The sequence below is a fragment of the Ranitomeya imitator genome, chromosome 7 (genome assembly GCF_032444005.1).
Source record: "Ranitomeya imitator isolate aRanImi1 chromosome 7, aRanImi1.pri, whole genome shotgun sequence".
Lineage (NCBI taxonomy): Eukaryota > Metazoa > Chordata > Amphibia > Anura > Dendrobatidae > Ranitomeya > Ranitomeya imitator.
Window position 1 is genome coordinate 5039718 of NC_091288.1, and position 22831 is coordinate 5062548.

Consider the following 22831-nt stretch of genomic DNA (forward strand, 5'->3'; position numbering starts at 1 on the left):
GTCACTTGATCGTTGCTTAGTATCTGCAGATATCAATAGTGCACATTGCAGTTTCTTCTGCAGTCATATGGATTTCAAGATGTATATATATATTTATCAGCACGTTGCACTTTTACTAGCAGTTTGCACCTAAAACCTACATATATCTTTTTTAACACCTTTATACATAGCATCTATTTTGACCCTCACCGTGCTTCTAGTTCCCACCTTTGACAGTATACACCTTGCTAAGGCTACTTTCACACTAGCGTCAGACTCGGCCCGTCGAGGTTCCGACGCTAGCAGCGAACGCGCCGCTCAACGGAGGCAGCGGATGCATTTTTTCTGCGCATCCGCTGCCCCATTGTGAGGTGCGAGGAGGTGGGGGCGGAGTTCCGGCCGCGCATGCGCGGTCGAAAAAAGTAACGTTTTTTGCTCCCGGCGGTCCGCCACAACACAGCGCAACCGTCGCACGACGGTTGCGACGTGTGTCAATGCGTCGCAGTGCGTCACTAATGTTAATCTATGGGGCAAAAACGCATTGCGACGTATTGCAAAAAACGCTAGTGTGAAAGTAGCCTAACTCTTTTTGAAAACCGTTTGTTTAATTTTAACAAATTTCTACTAAAACATTGTATTTCATAGCAGCGATGTTTAGGCCTCTTCATCCCATTAAGCTATCATCTAACTTACTGGGGATTGTTGTGAAGTTTTTTCTCATCCCCTGTTACCCTGAATACCTTGCTCTGGCCCCATACACTGCCGCACCTTATACTGCCCCCTGGGCCGCCCCTCCTTACCGTCCGCTATACCGCTATACCCACCATCCTGAACGCCATTCTCCCCCAATGCTAGTCCTCAAGGCACAACAGATTTTCGGGATTTCTTTGGTATTGCACAGGTGATAGTTCCATTATTTGTGCAATAGTCCAGAAATCCTGAGAACATGAGCTGTTGGTGGCCATGAGGACTGGATTCAGAGAGCAGCAATATTTTATCCTGTATATTGTCCTCTGTGCTGCCCCTATATACTGCCCTAGACACCATTCTCTGCACTGCCCCTATATACTGCCCTAGACACCATTCTCTGCACTGCCCCTATATACTGCCCTAGACACCATTCTCTGCACTGCCCCTATATACTGCCCTAGACACCATTCTCTGCACTGCCCCTATATACTGCCCTAGACACCATTCTCTGCACTGCCCCTATATACTGCCCTAGACACCATTCTCTGCACTGCCCCTATATACTGCCCTAGACACCATTCTCTGCACTGCCCCTATATACTGCCCTAGACACCATTCTCTGCACTGCCCCTATATACTGCCCTAGACACCATTCTCTGCACTGCCCCTATATACTGCCCTAGACACCATTCTCTGCACTGCCCCTATATACTGCCCTAGACACCATTCTCTGCACTGCCCCTATATACTGCCCTAGACACCATTCTCTGCACTGCCCCTATATACTGCCCTAGACACCATTCTCTGCACTGCCCCTATATACTGCCCTAGACACCATTCTCTGCACTGCCCCTATATACTGCCCTAGACACCATTCTCTGCACTGCCCCTATATACTGCCCTAGACACCGTTCTCTGCACTGCCCCTATATACTGCCCTAGATACCGTTCTCTGCACTGCCCCTATATGCTGCCCTAGACACCGTTCTCTGCACTGCCCCTATATACTGCCCTAGATACCATTCTCTGCACTGCCCCTATATACTGCCCTAGATACCATTCTCTGCACTGCCCCTATATACTGCCCTAGATACCGTTCTCTGCACTGCCCCTATATACTGCCCTAGATACCGTTCTCTGCACTGCCCCTATATACTGCCCTAGATATCGTTCTCTGTGCTGCCCCTATATACTGCCCTAGACACCATTCACTGCACTGCCCCTATATACTGCCCTAGACACCATTCTCTGCACTGCCCCTATATACTGCCCTAGACACCGTTCTCGGTGCTGCCCCTTTATACTGCCCCGGATACCATAATGTGTGCTGCCCCTTTATACTGCCCTAGATAGCATTCTCTATGTTGCCCCTTTTTACCTTGCTGTTGTGCCCCTATATACTGCCCTATGTTATAGGTATGATAGCAAATCTATAAGAAGTCTCTTAATGATCGAAGAGCTTGCAATCTAACCAGTTACCTTTACACAACACCGATGTAGCTGACCCCCTCCGTTGGAAACAGATAATTAAGGAAAATCCTAATGGCTAGCAGATGTGAATTTATTTACGAAGAGGGCTAAAAATACCAAGTAAATTTAAAGCAAGTATTAGAGGCTTGGGAACTAAATTATAACTTTTATTACATATTCGTTAAAACTTTTCTATACAAGTAAAGTGCAATATGCCGACAAATCACACAACACCAAAAACCAAAAAGATAGCCTGTTATTTCCAACTAGATGGTGGCCCGATTCTAACGCATCGGGTATTCTAGAATATGCATGTCCACGCAGTATATTGCCCAGCCACGTAGTAGATTGCCCAGCCACATAGTATATTGCCCAGCCACGTAGTATATTGCACAGCCACGTAGTATATTGCCCAGCCACATAGTATATTGCCCAGCCACATAGTATATTGCCGTTACGTAGTATATTGCCCAGCCACGTAGTATATTGCCCAGCCACGTAGTATATTGCCCAGCCACGTAGTATATTGCCCAGCCACATAGTATATTGCCCAGCCACATAGTATATTGCCGTTACGTAGTATATTGCCCAGCCACATAGTATATTGCCCAGCCACGTAGTATATTGCCCAGCCACATAGTATATTGCCCAGCCACGTAGTATATTGGCCAGTCACGTAGTATATTGCCCAGTCACGTAGTATATTGCCCAGTCATGTATATTGCCCAGCCCACGTAGTATATTGCACAGCGACGTAGTATATTCCCCAGCCACGTAGTATATTGCCCAGCCATGTAGTATATTGACCAGTCACGTAGTATATTGCCCAGTCACGTAGTATATTGCCCAGCCCACGTAGTATATTGCACAGCGACGTAGTATATTGCCCAGCCACGTAGTATATTGCCCAGTCACGTAGTATATTGCCCAGTCACGTAGTATATTGCCCAGTCACGTATGTCACAGGTTAAAAAATTAAAAATAAACATATACTCACCTTCCGAGGGCCCCTTGTAGTTCGGTCACATGACCGTGACATCATGGCAGGTCCTTCTCCCATACACGGTACCGGAACCTGCCGCTTGCATGGAGCGGTCACTGGAGCTTCGCGAAAAGTGAGTATATAATTAATTTTTATTTTTTTTACATTATTTTTAACATTAGATGTTTTTACTATTGACGCTGCATAGGCAGCATCAATAGTAAAAACTTGGTCACACAGGGTTAATAGCGGCGGTAACGGAGTGAGTTACCCGCGGCATAACGCGATCCGTTACCGCCGGCATTAACCCTGTGTGAGCGGTGACTGCGGGGAGTATGGAGCGGGCGCTGAGTGCAGGGGAGTAGGGAGGGACTAATCGGACTATGGCCATCGCTGATTGGTCGCGGCAGCCATGACAGGCAGCTGGAGAGACCAATCAGCGACTTGGATTCCATGACAGACAGAGGCCGCGACCAATGAACATCCGTGACAGACAGAAGGACAGACAGACAGACGGAAGTGACCCTTAGACAATTATATAGTAGATATTGTATCACAGATTGCTCACTTAGCAAACAAACTCCTCCAGATTCCCTTCTTCAGTACTCTGAGGATATCAGGATGGACATCCAGGCAGAAAGCACAATATCACATTTTCTTGCTCCCTTTACTCCGTACATATATCAGGACTCAATAGTATTTTTTTTTATAATATATATTTCACCCAGGATCAATTAGATCCTTAATACAAATATATCTATTGGTGATCAAGAAGCCAAATCATTTGTGAATCTTACAGTATAGACTGAGGGTCTCTCTACCCTTCAAAAACTCCTCCGTTATTTCAGAGGAACTGGCAACCTGTAAATATAAATGTACAACCCGGCTGTCTGACATATAGCAGCAAATAGACCCAGGGAAATATTCACTTTCCTTATCCCATAGGAAGCAAAGTATATACGACGTAAAGCCCTGAATGGCGGTCATACGTCTAGTTTATGTGCCCCATTGCAGAATAGAAGCAGATTTTTCCTCATCAAAACCGCACACCCTTGCCAGGAAAAAACGCATGCGGTGTTTGATGTGTTTTTTATGCGTTTTTCATGCGTTTTTCATGCGTTTTTGAGCACAAATATAGTTGGGACAAAAAAAAGGCTCCTATGAGGTCATTTCAGAGTCCAACTTCTCTTCTGCATTTTACTTTCTTGTTAGATTCAAGATGCCACAAGTGCGGCCCCAGCGGCGTCTCCGCCAAGAAAATAGGCCTATTATGCTGCTCACATTACTGATTCTGCTGGATTATGGGATGCTCATGGGATGGCATGATGGGATGCCCGTGATGTCACTTCCTATTTGCTGCGGTTTTGAATCCGCATGCGTTTTTCCTGGCAAGGGTGTGCGGTTTTGATGAGGAAAAATCTGCTTCTATTCTGCAATGTGGGCACATAAACTAACAGTATGACCGCCATTCAGGGCTTTACGTCGTATCTACTTTAGTTCCTATGGGATATGGAAAGTGAATATTTCCCTGGGTCTATTTGCTGCTATGTGTCAGACGGCCGGGTTGTACATTTATATTTACCAGGTTGCCAGTTCCTCTGCTTATGGGCTCAACATAAGAAATAACGGAGGAGTTTTTGAAGGGTAAAGAGACCCTCAGTCTATACTGTAAGATTCACAAATGATTTGGCTTCTTGATCACCAATAGATATAATTAAATTAAGGATCTAATTGATCCCGGGTAAAGTACAGTGGGGGGGAAAGTATTTTGTCAGCCGCCCATTGTGCAAGTTCTCCCTCTTATAAAGATGAGCGGCCTGTAACTGCCATCATAGGTCGACCACAACTATGAGAGTCACAATGAGAAAACAAATCCAGAAAATCACCGCTTCTGATATGGAAGATTTAATTAGCAAATTATGGTGGAAAATAAGTATTTGGTCATTAACAAAAGTTCATCTCAATACTTTGTAATATATCCTTTGTTGGCAATGACAGAGGTCAAACGTTTTCTGTAAGTCTTCACAAGGTTGCCACACACTGTTGTTGGTATGTTGGCCCATTCCTCCATGCAGATCTCCTCTAGAGCAGTGATGTTCTTGGCCTGTCACTGGGCAACACGGACTTTCAACTCCTTCCAAAGGTTTTCTATGGGGTTTTTGGGTCCGTTCTCGCTTGCGCAGATCGGGCATCTGCGCTAGCGCGATCGCTAGACGCGATCCCTTTTTGGACATTGCGTTAATGCAGTCCGTTTAGCGTATGCGCTAAACGGACTGCACAAACGCAATGTGGACCTAGCTTAAGTGGGAGAACTTGCACAATTGGTGGCCGACTAAATACTTTTTTCCCCACTATATATAATACTATTGAGCCCTGATATATGTACGGACTGTGATAGATTACTCAGGACAAAATGGAGCAACAAAATGGGATATTGTGCTTTAAGCCTGGGTATCTATCCATAAGGAGTATTGAAGCAGGGCATCTGTAGTATTATTTTTGCTTATTCTGACCAGCTAAGTGAGCAATCTGTGATACAATATTGGAAATAACAGGCTATCTTTTTGGTTTTTGGTGTTGTGTGATTTGTCCGCACATTTGCACTTTACCTGTCTAGTATTTGTTTTGATTTTTTAATATGCAACTTTTTTAACCAATATGTAATAATAGTTATATTTTAGTTCCCAAGCTGCTAATACTTGCTAGCAGATGTGAGGCCAAAGTTTGCTAGAATGTGCAGAAGGGCAGATTCACTACCGGTAGAGATAAGAGCCCCAGGTAAAAAGACAACGTAAAATCCTTTGTGTACCTTATAGAAATTATGAAGTGAGATTTTATGAACTGCATCACTATTTAATAGATACGAAAGGATATTTTTGTTAACGTGATGAAATGGCAAATGCAAAGCACGGTTTCATGTCGCTGCACGATGACCAGGGCCCGGCAAATGGATATTGGCCACATAGATGACAATATCTACTAGCCCATAATAGTAACAAAACAGCCTTTCTGGCACAAACGAAAATAAAAAGTCCATACAAAGTCCTTCCCAGTATGGCTCCCTCCTTCTGGGACAAACACGCACTGCAGCTTCTGTCTGGAGGCTTCCTTCCTCCAAAACAGCACAGACCAAAAAAAAAAAACAGTAGCTGGACATTTAACTCCCTCCAACCACGCGATTTAGGAGGAGACATGGTGAGTAGGTGTCCCGTCCATCTCTGACCTACTCACCGAAAGCCAGACCCTGGAAATGACTGATTACTCTCAGCACATATCATGCTGGAGGGAAACTTACGGCTTTCACATCACGCAGGATAACAACCTTTGCAACACATCTCCCCTCACATATGGCGCCAGTGACCCTGTCACATATTCCGCCCCCTCTGCCCAAAGCCAGGGACTTTGGCACCTTCTGACACCAAACAGGGAATTCGGGAGAGGGCATCTGCATTCCCGTGTAACTTCCCAGGCCTGTGTTCTATGTGGAACCTGAAATCCTGGAGGCATAAGGACCACCTCGTCACCCGAGCATTCTTACCCTTCTTTTCCTTTAACCATCTCAGAGGGGCATGGTCTGACACAAGTTTGAACCTCTTGCCTTGCAAATAGATCTTCACCGTATCCACAGCCCATTTTATGGCTAGACACTCTTTCTCCACAATGGCGTACCTTTTCTCGCATGACGAGAGCTTCCGCTGTCTCATTTACTTCCCGAGACATCACCGCTCCCAAGCCGCCTTCTGACGCATCTGTCTGGACCATGAACACTTTGCTAAAATCTGATGCTACCAGAACCGTATGTCTACACAGAGCCCGCTTCAGATCGTGGAATGCCATCTCTGTGTGAGGAGTTCATTTAATTATCGTCGACTTGATGTCTTTAAGAAGATCCATCAATCGTGCTGTGATTATGGCGAAACTTGGGATGAATCGCCGGTAACATCCCACAATTCCAGGAAACTTCCTCACTTGCTTCTTTGAACGCAGTTGCGGCCACTTCTGAAACGTCTCAATATTGTTTATTTGTGGCTTGACTTCGCCCCTCCCGACGAAATAGCCCAGTTATTTGGCCTCTTCCTTTGCTACGGACATTTTTTCGATTTATGGTGAACCCCACATTTCTTAAAGCATCCAGAACCGTCTGTACCTTTGGCAGAACTAGCCCAGTCAGGGTTGAAGACAACAATGTCATCAAGGTAGGCTGCAGCATACTTCTTATGCGGAGTCAGGATCCTATCCATCGCCCTCTGTCTTCTGTTTGGCACTCTGGGACATGGGGATCTGCCAGTACCCCTTCATCAGGTTAGGGTTGTAATATACCTTGTGGGCCCAAGTCTCTCAATGAGTTCGTCCACGCGAGGCATCGGGTAAGCATCAAAACTAGAGACTTCAGCCTGTGGTAATCGTTACAAAACCACCATTCACCGTCGAGCTTCGGCACGAGGACGATGGGATTGGACCATCCAAGTTTCGAATCGTCTATCACCCCGAGGTCTAGCATTCTCTTCGCCTCATTTGATATTACCTCCCAACGTGCTTCAGGAATTCTATAGGGCTTGAGGTTCACCCTTATATGCGGCTCTGTTAAGACATCATGCTCGACCACCTGCGTATGCCCTCCCAACTCCGAGAACAGGTCACAGTTCCGCTGCAACAGCTCCTGACACTGTTGCCTCTGGACCAGCGTCAAGAGTCTCTGCAATGGGGATATCGTTCACTGCTGCTTTGGGACTGGCTCCCAGGCAAGGGGTTTCCAGCAATTCCCGGTCTCGCCATGGTGTGAGCAAGTTCACATGATAGACTTGGTGCGGCTTCCTATGACCAGTATTTCCACCACCTCGTATGGGCCTTGCCACTTGATTGGGAACTTGCTCTCCTCCTTGGGGATAAGCACTAGCATTCGATCCCCAGGCTGGAACTGCCTCAGCCTCGCTGATCGGTTCTACACCCTTGCCTGTGCCTGGAGAAGATGCGCCTTTGTGATAGGAATAACTTTCGTTATTTCTCTCCTGCAGCTGGACGACATGCTTCATGATGCTCCGGAGTGGCATGACCTTGGCTTCCCAGGTTTCCTTGGTGATGTCCAGGAGCCCTCGCAGATGTTGACCATACAGGAATTTGAACGGCGAGAAGCCAGTAGAGGCTTCAGGAAGTTCTCTGAAGGATAAGAGCAGATATTGAAGCATATCGTCCCAATCTCGACCGTCCTTCTCAATGATTTTTGTGAGCATGGCTTTTAAGGTTTTATTGAAGTGCTCTACTAAACCGTCAGACTGCAGATAGTAGACTGAGGTTCGCAGCTGGACAATCTGGAGACCCTGCACAGCTCTTTCATTACTTTGCTCATGAAGGGGGTTCCCTGGTGTTAGAGCTAGCGGAACGCACCAAATAATAAGATGGAATAAGGTGCGTTCGCAGCCCGGGGTCCACCGTGCAGAGATGGAACCTGCTGCCAAGTAATGACGGACTATATGGCGGTACAATGTGAATACACACACGGGTTAACTTCACCCTGTGTGAAGGAAGCGAACCCTGTTCCGTCACAGGACCGCAGTACCGCACGTAACAAAACTAATAATTAAATAGCCCGCAAGAGCCCGCATTTGAGCAGTCCCAAAATTTTCCCCAGAAACTCCTAGTTCAGGAACCTCAGCCTCACTGTTTCATCCTCATCCCCAGCTAGGACACACAAGGGGAACTTCACCACCTTTGACGGGGATTCATCTGGGTTGAGCTGGCTCCTGTCTCAGTCACTTGGCACCCGTGCGTTTCCTTACAAGTCCCAGATCAGGCTGAAGTCTCACCGATTGTCTCAGGGTGTAGAAAGTCTCTGACTACCTCGACCTCATGGGACTCCATACTTCGGCTCGTTTTATCAACACTCTGGCAATAGAGTTGTCCTTTGCCTCCCCTTGGCTACAGTGGATGCCCACATCTTTCCCTGGGGATCAACTGATGGGAAAGCGTGTGGCCCTTATCAGGGTCACCAAACTCCCTGAGTCCAAGAGTCTTGACATCAGCACCCCATTTATGGTCACGGGACATGACTGTTGTCCATCTCCGGGCTGATAGTCCACACTGCAGGCAGGATAAGCATAGTACGAAGAACACCTCCCTAGGCTGCAGTCCATCTGCTGAGAGGACATAGGACAACTGGCGGTTATGTGTCCCAGCCCGTGGCTGCATTTCGGGGGTCTGCCTTGGGCAATCCAGGTCTGCACTGGACTAGGGAGGGAGTGAATAAATCTGTCCATGACCATGCGCTCAACCATCTGGGCTGGAGTGGAGGACGCTGACTTGTTGCATTTGGTCCAAAAATGGTTGCAGACAAACATCTGAGAGCGGGGAGGTTTGTCACCATAATATGCCTACTGATTAACCCTTTGGGCTCTGACATAATGACTAGTGATGAGTGAATATGCTCGTGGCTCGGGTGATCTCTGAGTATTTGTGACTGCTCGGAGATTTAGTTTTCCTTGCCGCAGCTGCATGATTTGCGGCTACTAGATAGCTTGATTATATGTGGGGATCCCCTGGCAACCAGGCAGCCCCCACATGTACTTAGGCTGGCTTGCAGCTGTAAATCATTCAGCTGCGTCAACAAAAACCAAATACTCAGAGATCACCTGATCGTGCTCGGGAAAACCCAAGCAACGAGTACACTCGCTCATCACGAATAGTGACCCCTGAGCGTGCCAATATCTCCATTTTTAACTTGGCATATTCTTGTGCATCCTGTAAGGCCAAGTCAAAATAAGCTTTCTGGGGTACGCCAGTTAGATAGGGGGCCAGCACCTCCACCCACAGCTCCGGGGGCAGCCTCTCCGGCTCTGCAACCCGTTCAAAAACTGTAAAAACGCCTATATCATCCCCTGGGGTCATCTTTTGCATGGCTTGTCTTACCGCTTTCCGGACACACTAGTCATCACCTTGATATGGGGAGGGGCGGTTTCTCTGCTGTGGAGTGGCGGTTTCTCTGCTGTGGACATCTCCTAACAGGAGTTCCATCTGCCTTTTGTTGTCTTTTAATCTCTTGAATCAGAGGTTTTCTTCTTCTGCTGTTGCTCTCAGCACTGCTGCTCCTGGCACTGCTGCTTGCACTGTTCATGCTGCAGTTTGTGTTGCTGCTGTTGACTCAGGATCAGGTGCTTAATCAGCTCCTCCATTTTGTTTGACCGCTGTTCCATCCCTGTAGCCGCATTCGCCCAGGACATAAGATTTGTCCACAGCTGCTATCAGTGTTCCTGGAACGTTGCCCACATCTGAAACACCAATTGTGGAGGGTCGGCTCACTTAGCTGCTCCACGAGGTAGACACAGGAACACTTTTAGGTTAAAGTCGCTGGGTAGTTTATTACTTCATAAACTATAAAGGCCAAAGCAGTAACAAAACAGACTTTCTGGTACAAATGAAAAGTCCATACAAAGTCCTTCCCAATATGGCTCCCGCCTTCTGGGACAAACATGCACTGCAGCTCTCACTGGACCTTCAGTCTGGAGGCTTCCTTCCTCCAAAACACCACAGACCAAAAAAAAATCCACTAGCTGGACATTTAACTCCCTCCAACCATACCCTTGAGGTGGAGATATGGTGAGTAGGTGTCCTGCCCATCTCTGACCTACCCACCGAAAGCCAGACCCCGGAAACGACTGATTCACTCTCAGCACATATCAAGCTGGAGGGAAATTATGGCTTTCATATCCCGCAGGATAACAACCTCTGCGACACATATCTCCTCTCACATACGGCGCCAATGACCCGGTACGTTGCTGCAGTGCCCCTATAACCATACCCTGCCGCGGTGCCCCTATAACCGTTCCCTGCCGCGGTGCCCCTAGAACCGTTCCCTTCCGCGGTGCCCCTAGAACCGTTCCCTGCCGCGGTGCCCCTAGAACTGTACCCTGCCGCGGTGCCCCTATAACCGTTCCCTGCCGCGGTGCCCCTATAACTGTTCCCTGCCACGGTACCTTGCTGCAGTGCCCCTATATATAGTATGTTGCTGCGGTGCTTCTATATACGGTACCTTGCTGCAATGCCCCTATATTTAGTATGTTGCTGTGATGCCCCTATATATAGTATGTTGCTGCGGTACTTCTATATACGGTACCTTGCTGCAGTGCCCCTATATTTAGTATGTTGCTGTGATGCCCCTATATACGGTACCTTGCTGCAGTGTCCCTATATATTGTATGTTGCTGCGTGCCTCTATATTCGATACCTTGCTGCAGTGCCCCTATATATTGTATGTTGCTGCGTGCCTCTATATACGATACCTTGCTGCAGTGCCCCTATATATTGTATGTTGCTGCGTGCCTCTATATACGATACCTGGCTGCAGTGCACCTATATATTGCATGTTGCTGCGTGCCTCTATATTCGATACCTTGCTGCAGTGCCCCTATATATTGTATGTTGCTGCGTGCCTCTATATACGATACCTGGCTGCAGTGCACCTATATATTGCATGTTGCTGCGATGCCCCTATATACGATACCTAGTTGCAGTGTCCCTATATATTGTATGTTGCTGTGATGCCCCTATATACGGTTCCTTGCCACGATGCCCCTATATGTGGTACTCTGCCGCTGTATCCCTATATACGGTAGAAGAAGAAAATGTCATCTTTGTGGACACTTCTCATCAGTCTTTTCTTCTGTATTTTTAGCCCGGACTTAGGAACTCTGAGATGGAGAGAAACGGACTTCACCCATACAGCGGCCTCCCGGGATCCCGCCACTCGTGTATCTACCCCGCACAGTACAACCCATCATTCATTAATGAGGACAATCGGAGGAGGGACTACTTCTAGAATAGAATGAAGAATCGCACAGCCCCCCCGCATCACCATGGCTGCCCCCCGCCGTCCCGCATCACCATGGCTGCCCCCCGCCGTCCTGCATCACCATGGCTGCCCCCCGCATCACCATGGCTGCCCCCCGCCATCCTGCATCACCATGGCTGCCCCCCACCGCCTGCATCACCATGGCTACCCCCCACCATCCTGCATCACCATGGCTGCCCCCCACCGCCTGCATCACCATGGCTGCCCCCCACCACCTGCATCACCATGGCTGCCCCCCACCATCCTGCATCACCATGGCTGCCCCCCGCCGTCCCGCATCACCATGGCTGCCCCCCGCCGTCCTGCATCACCATGGCTGCCCCCCGCATCACCATGGCTGCCCCCCGCCATCCTGCATCACCATGGCTGCCCCCCACCGCCTGCATCACCATGGCTACCCCCCCACCATCCTGCATCACCATGGCTGCCCCCCACCATCCTGCATCACCATGGCTGCCCCCCACCACCTGCATCACCATGGCTGCCCCCCACCACCTGCATCACCATGGCTGCCCCCCACCATCCTGCATCACCATGGCTGCCCCCCACCATCCTGCATCACCATGGCTGCCCCCACCGCCTGCATCACCATGGCTGCCCCCCCACCATCCTGCATCACCATGGCTGCCCCCCACCGCCTGCATCACCATGGCTGCCCCCCACCGCCTGCATCACCATGGCTGCCCCCTCACCATCCTGCATCACCATGGCTGCCCCCCCACCATCCTGCATCACCATGGCTGCCCCCCACCGTCCTGCATCACCATGGCTGCCCCCCCACCATCCTGCATCACCATGGCTGCCCCCCACCGCCTGCATCACCATGGCTGCCCCCCACCGCCTGCATCACCATGGCTGCCCCCTCACCATCCTGCATCACCATGGCTGCCCCCCGCCATCCTGCATCACCATGGCTGCCCCCCACCGCCTGCATCACCATGGCTACCCCCCCACCATCCTGCATCACCATGGCTGCCCCCCACCATCCTGCATCACCATGGCTGCCCCCCACCACCTGCATCACCATGGCTGCCCCCCACCACCTGCATCACCATGGCTGCCCCCCACCATCCTGCATCACCATGGCTGCCCCCCACCATCCTGCATCACCATGGCTGCCCCCACCGCCTGCATCACCATGGCTGCCCCCCCACCATCCTGCATCACCATGGCTGCCCCCCACCGCCTGCATCACCATGGCTGCCCCCCACCGCCTGCATCACCATGGCTGCCCCCTCACCATCCTGCATCACCATGGCTGCCCCCCCACCATCCTGCATCACCATGGCTGCCCCCCACCGTCCTGCATCACCATGGCTGCCCCCCCACCATCCTGCATCACCATGGCTGCCCCCCACCGCCTGCATCACCATGGCTGCCCCCCACCGCCTGCATCACCATGGCTGCCCCCCACCGCCTGCATCACCATGGCTGCCCCCTCACCATCCTGCATCACCATGGCTGCCCCCCCACCATCCTGCATCACCATGGCTGCCCCCCACCATCCTGCATCACCATGGCTGCTCCCCACCATCCTGCATCACCATGGCTGCCCCCCACCATCCTGCATCACCATGGCTGCCCCCCACCATCCTGCATCACCATGGCTGCCCCCCACCATCCTGCATCACCATGGCTGCCCCCCACCCCTAATCTGACATGGCAACTACAACAACAGGAGAATGAGGAAGACGCTGGGAAAAAAATCAACCAGAAAGCTCTGTTACCGTCAGCGCCACTTCCTGTGTAGTCGCTGATGAACAGTGGCCGCCACCATCGCTCCACGTCTATGGGAAGAATGTGACACCGTGATGTTCCACCGCCGGAAATACGGAGGAGCGGTCCCATCACACGGAAGGAAACTAAAGGAACGGACTTGTGTTTCCCACATGGAGTCTCATCATCCGTCCAGGAGAGGTCCGAGGTTCACTGTGACCTCAGCCCAGACGTGACGACGTTATACCGGACACCGTGCCACGGCGGCTCGTCTGAAAATACAACACTATGGAATCAGGGAGCAGGCGGCCATAGTACCGGAGACACGCTGGACACCGCCATTGTGTGCGCAGCCTCACATCTGCTATCCTGTGTGTGGGGGTGCACAACCTACACAAAGCCCCCCCCTGCAGCAGGCGCAATCTCTACACTGTACCAAGGCTTATCCTCCAGTCACCTCCAGAGCTGCTGTCACTATTCTGCCGTTACATCATGTCTTATCCTCCAGAGCTGCGCTCACTATTCTGCTGTTACATCGTGTCTTATCCTCCAGAGCTGCGCTCACTATTCAGCTGTTACATCGTGTCTTATCCTCCAGTCACCTCCAGAGCTGCACTCACTATTCTGCTGTTACATTGTGTCTTATCATCCAGTCACCTCCAGAGCTGTTGTCACTATTCTGCTGTTACATCGTGTCTCATCCTCCAGTCATCTTCAGAGCTGCACTCACTATTCTGCTGTTACATCGTGTCTTATCTTCCATTCACCTCCAGAGCTGCATACTATACACTATATCTGCCATAATGCTGCACAGTTTCCCACTCCCTGTACACAGTGTGAAATAACGTTCTGAAGCCAAAGTACTAAAAGAAACAAGGTATAATTGTGAGTGCAGCTGTGAATGTGACTGGAGCAGGGCGCTCAATGCTTGGATGCAGCCCTGGCTGTGACTTGAGCAGGGCGCCCGATGCTTGGATGCAGCTCTGGCTGTGACTGGAGCAGGGCGCCAGATGCTTGGATGCAGCTCTGGCTGTGACTGGAGCAGGGCGCCAGATGCTTGGATGCAGCTCTGGCTGTGACTGGAGCAGGGCGCCCGATGCTTGGATGCAGCTCTGGCTGTGACTTGAGCAGGGTGCCCGATGCTTGGATGCAGCTCTGGCTGTGACTTGAGCAGGGCGCTCGATGCTTGGATGCAGCTCTGGCTGTGACTGGAGCAGGGCGCCCGATGCTCGGATGCAGCTCTGGCTGTGACTGGAGCCGGGCGCGGCAGTACCTCTGCATGAGTACATTTCTAGAGCTGATCTTGTGATGATGAGATTGGTCGATCGGCGGCAGCGCTGATGTCGGTGACTTTTCTTCCTAGCCATGTGGACAGTGCTGCGCGGTGTTGGACGTCTCCTCCTGATCCGTCCAGACTCCTAGTCCCGTGATCTGCGTCGCCCGGTCCTAACGCCGCGTATTTCCAGCGTATCCTGTCTGTATCCTGCAGCCGCCATGATCGGGCAGGTGACCTCTGTATACACACTGGATTAGCCGCTCGCCCTGCGGGGCCGCGGGGGCCACTATCGTGGCAATTCCCATCGCTTGTAGATTTCTTCCTCGCTGTGATGGCGGCTGGCGTTCTAGGCAGCCGCAGAAGTGACGATTAATAAACCCGGATGTGACTGTTCCGCTGCACATGGCTCTATGGGGTGATATGATGGGGGAGGTACAGCAGCTCCTTTGCTGCCCTCTATGGGGAGGGTCCGGCACTGCACACTCTGCCGTACACACAGCATGAAGGTTGCAATGTTACACTGCGACCACACTACAATGAAAACCCAAAACCAGTTGGATTTTTGGTCGTAAGTCACACGTGACTCGACCCCTGCAGACCTCGGTGTGCGGCCACCCGCCTGCAAACTGGGGTTATTGTTACACAACTAGTTACCAAGTACCATAAAAAGGGATAAAACTTCCTTATAGTTGTTCCTCACGCAGTATCTCACTGCTGCAGTTAGTGCTCCAGAGCTGTAAGCGTATCAGACAGAGCGGGCGGTGACCTCACCACGGGCACAGAGCGGGCGGTGACCTCTCACTACGGGGGCACAGAGCGGGCGGTGACCTGACTACGGGGGCACAGAGCAGGTGATGACCTCACTATGGGGGCACAGAGCGGGTGGCGACCTCTCACCACGGGGGCACAGAGCGGGTGGTGACATCTCACCACAGGGGCACAGAGCGGGTGGTGACCTCACTACGGGGGCACAGAGCGGGCGGTGACATCTCACCACAGGGGTGCAACGGAGGCCAGGGGGTAGTCAAGGCTAACGGCACCACTGGCACACTCGTTCTCTCCGCAACATTAACACATCGTAGTCCACTCACTTTAAGTTGTCACGCTCATGCCCTGACTGGTGGGCATGAGCTCGGGGGGTTTGTGGCCCCACTGTGCCACAAACCAGACTACCCTGGAAGGGGCGTGACTATGACAGCTGCCTGGGTTTTCACTGGAGCCTCTGATGGTGAGTTCAGGCTTGTGCAGCAGGCAGCTGCCAGGTGCTACTCCGGGGTGGTGTCTGGCAGTGGCTGCTGATCCCACTTGGAGAACAGGAACACTAGGACAGGTGCGGGCATCAGGCAGGACTGGCAGAAGAGCACGGCAGAAACTCAGACGAGTAGGCTGAGACAGGGCTGGCAGAGGCACAGCAGAGAACACAGGGCTGACAGGCACGGCAGAGAACACAGGGCTGGCAGGCACAGATATGTAGTATGAAGAGACAGGTTGGAATCTGTTCACACAGGAGATGCAGGTACGGAAACAAGCCAGAAGGAAAGGAGAATGAAGGAACAGGTTGGGACCTGTTCACACAGGAAGAGAAGTGCAAGGCTGCAGATAGGAGCAGCAAGAGATAGTGTAGCAACAAAAGCTAAGCAGAGCAGAATGGCAAGGAATGCGGAGAGGAGCTGCAGCAAGAGATTACTGCAGCAGCAGAGTGGAACGGAGAAAAAGCCACAAAGGTACAGAGCAGGCAGAGCCGCAAGAGTGCAGAGCATAAGCAGACTGAGAACACAAGGAAAGACACAGCAGGAAAGGAAGCCACAGACAAGGAGACAGAGGTAGGACAAAGTACAGACAAAGCAATGGAGCAAGACCCAAGGACAAAGACACAGGGACCAGGATATTCTGCCTCCTGGAGGGCGGACAACAAGATCAAGGCAAAAACACAGAAAAGCCTCTACAGAGGGAGTAACACAGAGCAAGGCCTGGCAAACTCAGAAGCAAAACACAAACACATTGCACAGGCCCAGTCCACAGGGTGGAGCTGCACTAAATACTGGAGGCCTCTTGGTAATTGGTCAGGAACAGATTAGACAGGTGCACCTGAATCCTATAAGAACCAGAGAGTTAGGCGCCGCCCCCCTATGTATGCACACAGCCAGGAAGCATGCAGAGAGCAGAGGCACAGAATATGGAGCTGGCAAGAAACAAACCACATCATGGCCTGGAGCAGTGGGTAAGATAGTGTGAGATGAGAGGCCATGCCGTGATGCCAGCAAAGTTGTTACAGTACCCCCTCCTTTATGGCCCCTCTTCAAGCCCGCCAGAATAACTTATAGAAGAAGGATAGAAGTACACATAGTCGGAACCATCACAACATTTCTCTGGTTGAATGAGGTAGATGAGACATTAGAGATCTCAGGTTGCCCAGTCTCCTTTAGTCCAGCAAGATCAGCTTCCCACACAGAACATACAAGGGACAGGATGTCTTTCACCTGGTTGACTGAAAGCAGGGACTTTGGAAGCTTCTGATTTGACCTCAACAATCCGATTCTTTGGAAACTGAAGACACCTTCACTGGATCCAACTTAAGCCCATCATCACAAGAAAATTGAACCTCCTGCATTAGACTGGTGGAAAGCAGAGATGAGAACACTTCTGTCTTGGGATCTTCACCCAATAGCCAGATGGAAGCTGGAGGCATACATACAGGAAACAGCTTCAGCCTGGAACCCTGAAAAAACTGGACCTCCTCTTCCGGATTAGAGGATGAGTAAGTCTCTGTCTTAGTATCAAGTAGCCACTTAGAAACAGAAGGCATACATTTAGCAAGCCCCATCAGCCTGTTACTCTGACAAAACTGGACCATCTCTTCCTCCGGATTGGTGAAGAACAGAGATACAAGAGCTTCTGCTTCAACTTCTTCATGCACCTACCACATGGAGTCTGAAGGCATCTTTATAGGAAGCATCTTCTGCCCATAGTTCAGAGAAAAAGTTTTAAAGGGACACTGTCACCTGAATTTGGAGGGAACAATCTTCAGCCATGGAGGCGGGGTTTTGGGGTTTTTGATTCACCCTTTCCTTACCCGCTGGCTGCATGCTGGCTGCAATATTGGATTGAAGTTCATTCTCTGTCCTCCATAGTACATGCCTGCACAAGGCAATCTTGCCTTTCGCAGGCGTGTAGTATGGAGGACAGAGAATGAACTTCAATCCAATATTGCAGCCAGCATGCAGCCAGCGGGTAAGGAAAGGGTGAATCAAAAACCCCGCCTCCATGGCTGAAGATTGTTCCCTCCAAATTCAGGTGACAGTGTCCCTTTAAGTGACAGGGATGTTCCTGGGAACTGGTCACTGGTATTGTTACTGGAGGTGTGCGGAGAGGACGGAGAGGACGCCACTGCTTCCTTTACTTGAGGTGAGGTCAGCACACCATGACTCAATAGCCAGCTGATTAGGTGGAGAAGGTATCAACACTGTAGATTGACCTTGCAGTTTAGGAACAAGAAACTTCTGGAGACTTGATAGTTCCAAACGCAGAACCACGCTGGGTCTTTGGACCGGAACGGGCAGCAGAGTATTCGGTTCAGAATGACCGACGGGCGGACTGGTCAACAAGTGGAAAAGAAATTCCTTCACATATAATGCTCCAATTTGGAGCTGTAGTTGTCCCTTCGACACTGCACTGTTCATAAGTAGGACTTGGCATTCACTAAACACCTTCACAGGATTCTGGAGCTGTGGAACAGGAACCACACATAGACTCCGTCTGGTTAGCAGCTTGAATACATCTGCAGAGCCGAAGCTCCCACAAGGCACTGGAACAGACAGACTAATGGAAGGGAGTTATTCTCACCGAGGGCAGTCTCTCCTACTGGCCCAAGGTTCTGAAGCTTTAGATCCTTTGGACAGAGGCCGTCCGGATGTTCCTCACAACCGCAGCGATACAGTAAGCCCTTCTTACGACTGGTCTTAGACTGGTGCTTTGCAAGTCCACACTTGACAGTCTTTGGGTTCTATTTGAGTAGCTGCTTTAACGGGTAGAGGAACTGGAGGGTCACAGACGGTCATGGCTTGACGTGGGGGTTTCTTCACGGGTTTCGCCCGTCTGGAGCGCCTCTCGGATCTAGATGGGGAAGACTTCACAGGAGCAGCAGGACGAGGTATGTCAAAGACTCTACAGAAGGCCACCAGGAAGGCCCCAAGACTCATGACGATAGGATCCCCTGCTTCCCAGAGAGGGCAAATCCATAATAAAACATCTCCTGCTAGGTAGGACATAATGTAACCCACCTTAAACCAGTCAGAGGGGAAACAAGCTGCATTCTGCAGGATGTAGCGCTAGCACTGTTCCAGGAAGCTTTGACATTCTTCTGGATTCCCATAGAACCTAGGCGGGTCTGCTGGGTCGTGCTCCTCCTCCTCATAGGCCTGAAGTTGCTTGAAGAGAGCATTTGAGACTATGATTGGGTCAGAAGTCTCCTCAGTCTGAACCACCCTCGGTGGAACAAATTTTTCAGGTTGCTCATATGGATAGAGAGAAAGTTCATCATGCTCTGCGAGCGGTAGGACATGGGATACATCGGAGGCCATGTCCTGTGCAAACTATCACGCCCACGCCCTGACTGGTGGGCGTGAGCTCGGGGGGTTTGTGGCCCCACTGTGCCACAAACCAGACTACCCTGGAAGGGGCGTGACTATGACAGCTGCCTGGGTTTTTACTGGAGCCTCTGATGGTGAGGTCAGGCTTGTGCAGCAGGCAGCTGCCAGGTGCTACTCCAGGGTGGTGTCTGGCTGTGGCTGCTGATCCCACTTGGAGAACAGGAACACTAGGACAGGTACGGGCATCAGGCAGGACTGGCAGAAGAGCACGGCAGAAACTCAGACGAGTAGGCTGGCACGGCTGAGACACAGGGCTGGCAGAGACACAGCAGAGAACACAGGGCTGGCAGGCACGGATATGTAGTATGAAGAAACAGGGACCTGTTCACACTGGAGGTGCAGGTAAGAAAACAAGCAGAAAGGAATGAAGTATGATGGAACAGGTTGGGACCTGTTCACACAGGAGATGCAGGTACGGAAACAAGCCAGAAGGAAAGGAGAATGAAGGAACGGGTTGGGACCTGTTCACACAGGAGATGCAGGTACGGAAACAAGCAGAAAGAAAAGAAGTATGAAGGAACAGGTTGGGACATGTTCACACAAGAGATGCAGTTACGGAACCAAGCCAGAAGGAAAGGAGAATGAAGGAACAGGTTGGGACCTGTTCACACAGGAAGAGAAGTGCAAGGCTGCAGATAGGAGCGGAAGAGCAGCAAGAGATAGTGTAGCAACAAAAGCTAAGCAGAGCAGAACCGCAAGGAATGCAGAGGAGCTGCAGCAAGAGATTACTGCAGCAGCAGAAGCTAAGCAGAGCAGAACCACAAGGAATGCGGAGAGGAGCTGCAGCAAGAGGTTTCCGCAGAAGCTAAGCAGAGCGGAACTGCAAGGAATGCGGAGAGGAGCTGCAGCAAGAGATTACTGCAGCAACAGGAGCGGAACAGAGTAGAACGGAACAGAACCGCAGGAGTGCGGAGTAGAGGTAAAGCCACAAAGGTACAGAGCAGGCAGAGCCGCAAGAGTACGGAGCATAAGCTGTTGTGAATTCTGTGGCAGAGCTCCCTCCTGTGGTCACAAGTGGTACTTCGGCTGATTCTCTCTGGGAGCTTCCGTTTGTGGAGGAAAGTGGTACTGCGGCTTCTGAGTTTCCTCCCTCAGGTGATCTGGTGAGGTCGTTAGGTGCTTCTCTACTTAACTCCACCTAATGCTTTGATGCATGCTTCCTGTCAATGTTCCAGTGTTGGACTTGTTTTTCCCTGGATCATTTCCTGTGGCCTGCTGCTCTGCATAGCTAAGTTCTTCTTTTCTATTTGTTTGCTATTTTTTCTGTCCAGCTTGTCTAATTGTTTTGCTGGAAGCTCTGGGACGCAAAGGGTGTACCTCCGTGCCGTTAGTTCGGTACGGAGGGTCTTTTTGCCCCCTATGCGTGGTTTTCTTTAGGGTTTTGTGTAGACCGCAAAGTTATCTTTCCTATCCTCGCTCTGTTAAGAAAGTCGGGCCTCACTTTGCTGAATCTATTTCATCCCTACGTTTGTCTTTTTCATCTTAACTCACAGTCATATGTGGGGGGCTGCCTTTTCCTTTGGGGTATTTCTCTGAGGCAAGGTAGGCTTATTTTCTATCTTCAGGCTAGTTAGTTTCTCAGGCTGTGCCGAGTTGCATAGGCAGAGTTAGGCGCAATCCACGGCTGCCTCTAGTGTTGTTTGGAGAGGATTAGGGATTGCGGTCTGCAGAGTTCCCACGTCTCAGAGCTCGTTCTATTATTTTGGGTTATTGTCAGATCACTGTATGTGCTCTGACCGCTATGTCCATTGTGATACTGAATTGCCTCTCACAACAGTACAGGAAGCCCAAAGTGCTAATGATTCTCAATAGAGGGAAAAAAGAAGTTCTGAGACCATTTTTTTTTCTTTGTACTGTGTTTTGCCTTTTTTTCCCCTAGACATTTGGGTGGTTCAGGACACAGGTGTAGCAATGGACATTAAAGGTCTGTCTTCATGTGTGGATCAGCTCACGGCAAGAGTTCAAAATATTCAAGATTTTGTGGTTCAGAATTCTTTGTTAGAACCGAGAATTCCTATTCCAGATTTGTTTTTTGGAGATAGAACTAAATTTCTGAGTTTCAAAAATAATTGTAAACTATTTCTGGCTTTGAAACCTCGCTCCTCTGGTGACCCAGTTCAACAGGTTAGGATCGTCATTTCTTTTTTGCGTGGCGACCCTCAGGACTGGGCATTTTCTCTTGCGTCAGGAGATCCTGCATTAAGTAATATCGATGCGTTTTTCCTGGCGCTTGGATTGCTGTACGATGAGCCTAATTCAGTGGATCAGGCAGAAAAAAATTTGCTGGCTCTTTGTCAGGCTCAGGATGAGATAGAGGTATATTGTCAGAAATTTAGAAAGTGGTCCGTTCTCACTCAATGGAATGAATCTGCGCTGGCAGCTATATTCAGAAAGGGTCTCTGAAGCCCTTAAGGATGTCATGGTGGGATTTCCTATGCCTGCTGGTTTGAATGAGTCTATGTCTTTGGCCATTCAGATCGGTCGATGCTTGCGTGAGCGTAAATCTGTGCACCATTTGGCGGTATTACCTGAGATTAAACCTAAGTCTATGCAGTGCGATAGGACTATGACCAGAGTTGAACGGCAAGAACACAGACGTCTGAATGGGCTGTGTTTCTACTGTGGTGATTCCACTCATGCTATCTCTGATTGTCCTAAGCGCACTAAGCGGTTCGCTAGGTCTGCCACCATTGGTACAGTACAGTCAAAATTTCTTCTGTCCGTTACCTTGATCTGCTCTTTGTCATCGTATTCTGTCATGGCGTTTGTGGATTCAGGCGCTGCCCTGAATTTGATGGACTTGGAATATGCTAAGCGTTGTGGGTTTTTCTTGGAGCCCTTGCAGTGTCCTATTCCATTGAGAGGAATTGATGCTACGCCTTTGGCCAAGAATAAGCCTCAATACTGGACCCAGCTGACCATGTGCATGGCTCCTGCACATCAGGAGGTTATTCGCTTTCTGGTGTTGCATAATCTGCATGATGTGGTCGTGTTGGGGTTGCCATGGCTACAAGCCCATAATCCAGTATTGGATTGGAAATCCATGTCGGTGTCCAGCTGGGGTTGTCAGGGGGTACATGGTGATGTTCCATTTCTGTCAATTTCGTCATCCACCCCTTCTGAGGTTCCAGAGTTCTTGTCTGATTACCGGGATGTATTTGATGAGCCCAAGTCCGATGCCCTACCTCCGCATAGGGATTGTGATTGTGCTATCAATTTGATTCCTG

At 50.3% G+C, this 22831-nt stretch overlaps 1 protein-coding gene across 2 annotated transcripts in view; it reads left to right on the forward strand.

Moving 5' to 3' along the window:
* HEG1 (heart development protein with EGF like domains 1) overlaps positions 1–12210 on the forward strand; it is a 107731-nt gene extending 95521 nt beyond the window's left edge. For both annotated transcript variants that reach the window (XM_069732589.1, XM_069732590.1), the window contains exon 13: positions 11787–12210. In XM_069732589.1, the coding sequence (XP_069588690.1) occupies positions 11787–11930 (144 nt within the window). In that variant the 3' untranslated portion in view covers positions 11931–12210. The remainder of the gene's footprint in view (positions 1–11786) is intronic.
* The last annotated feature ends 10621 nt before the right edge of the window (positions 12211–22831 follow it).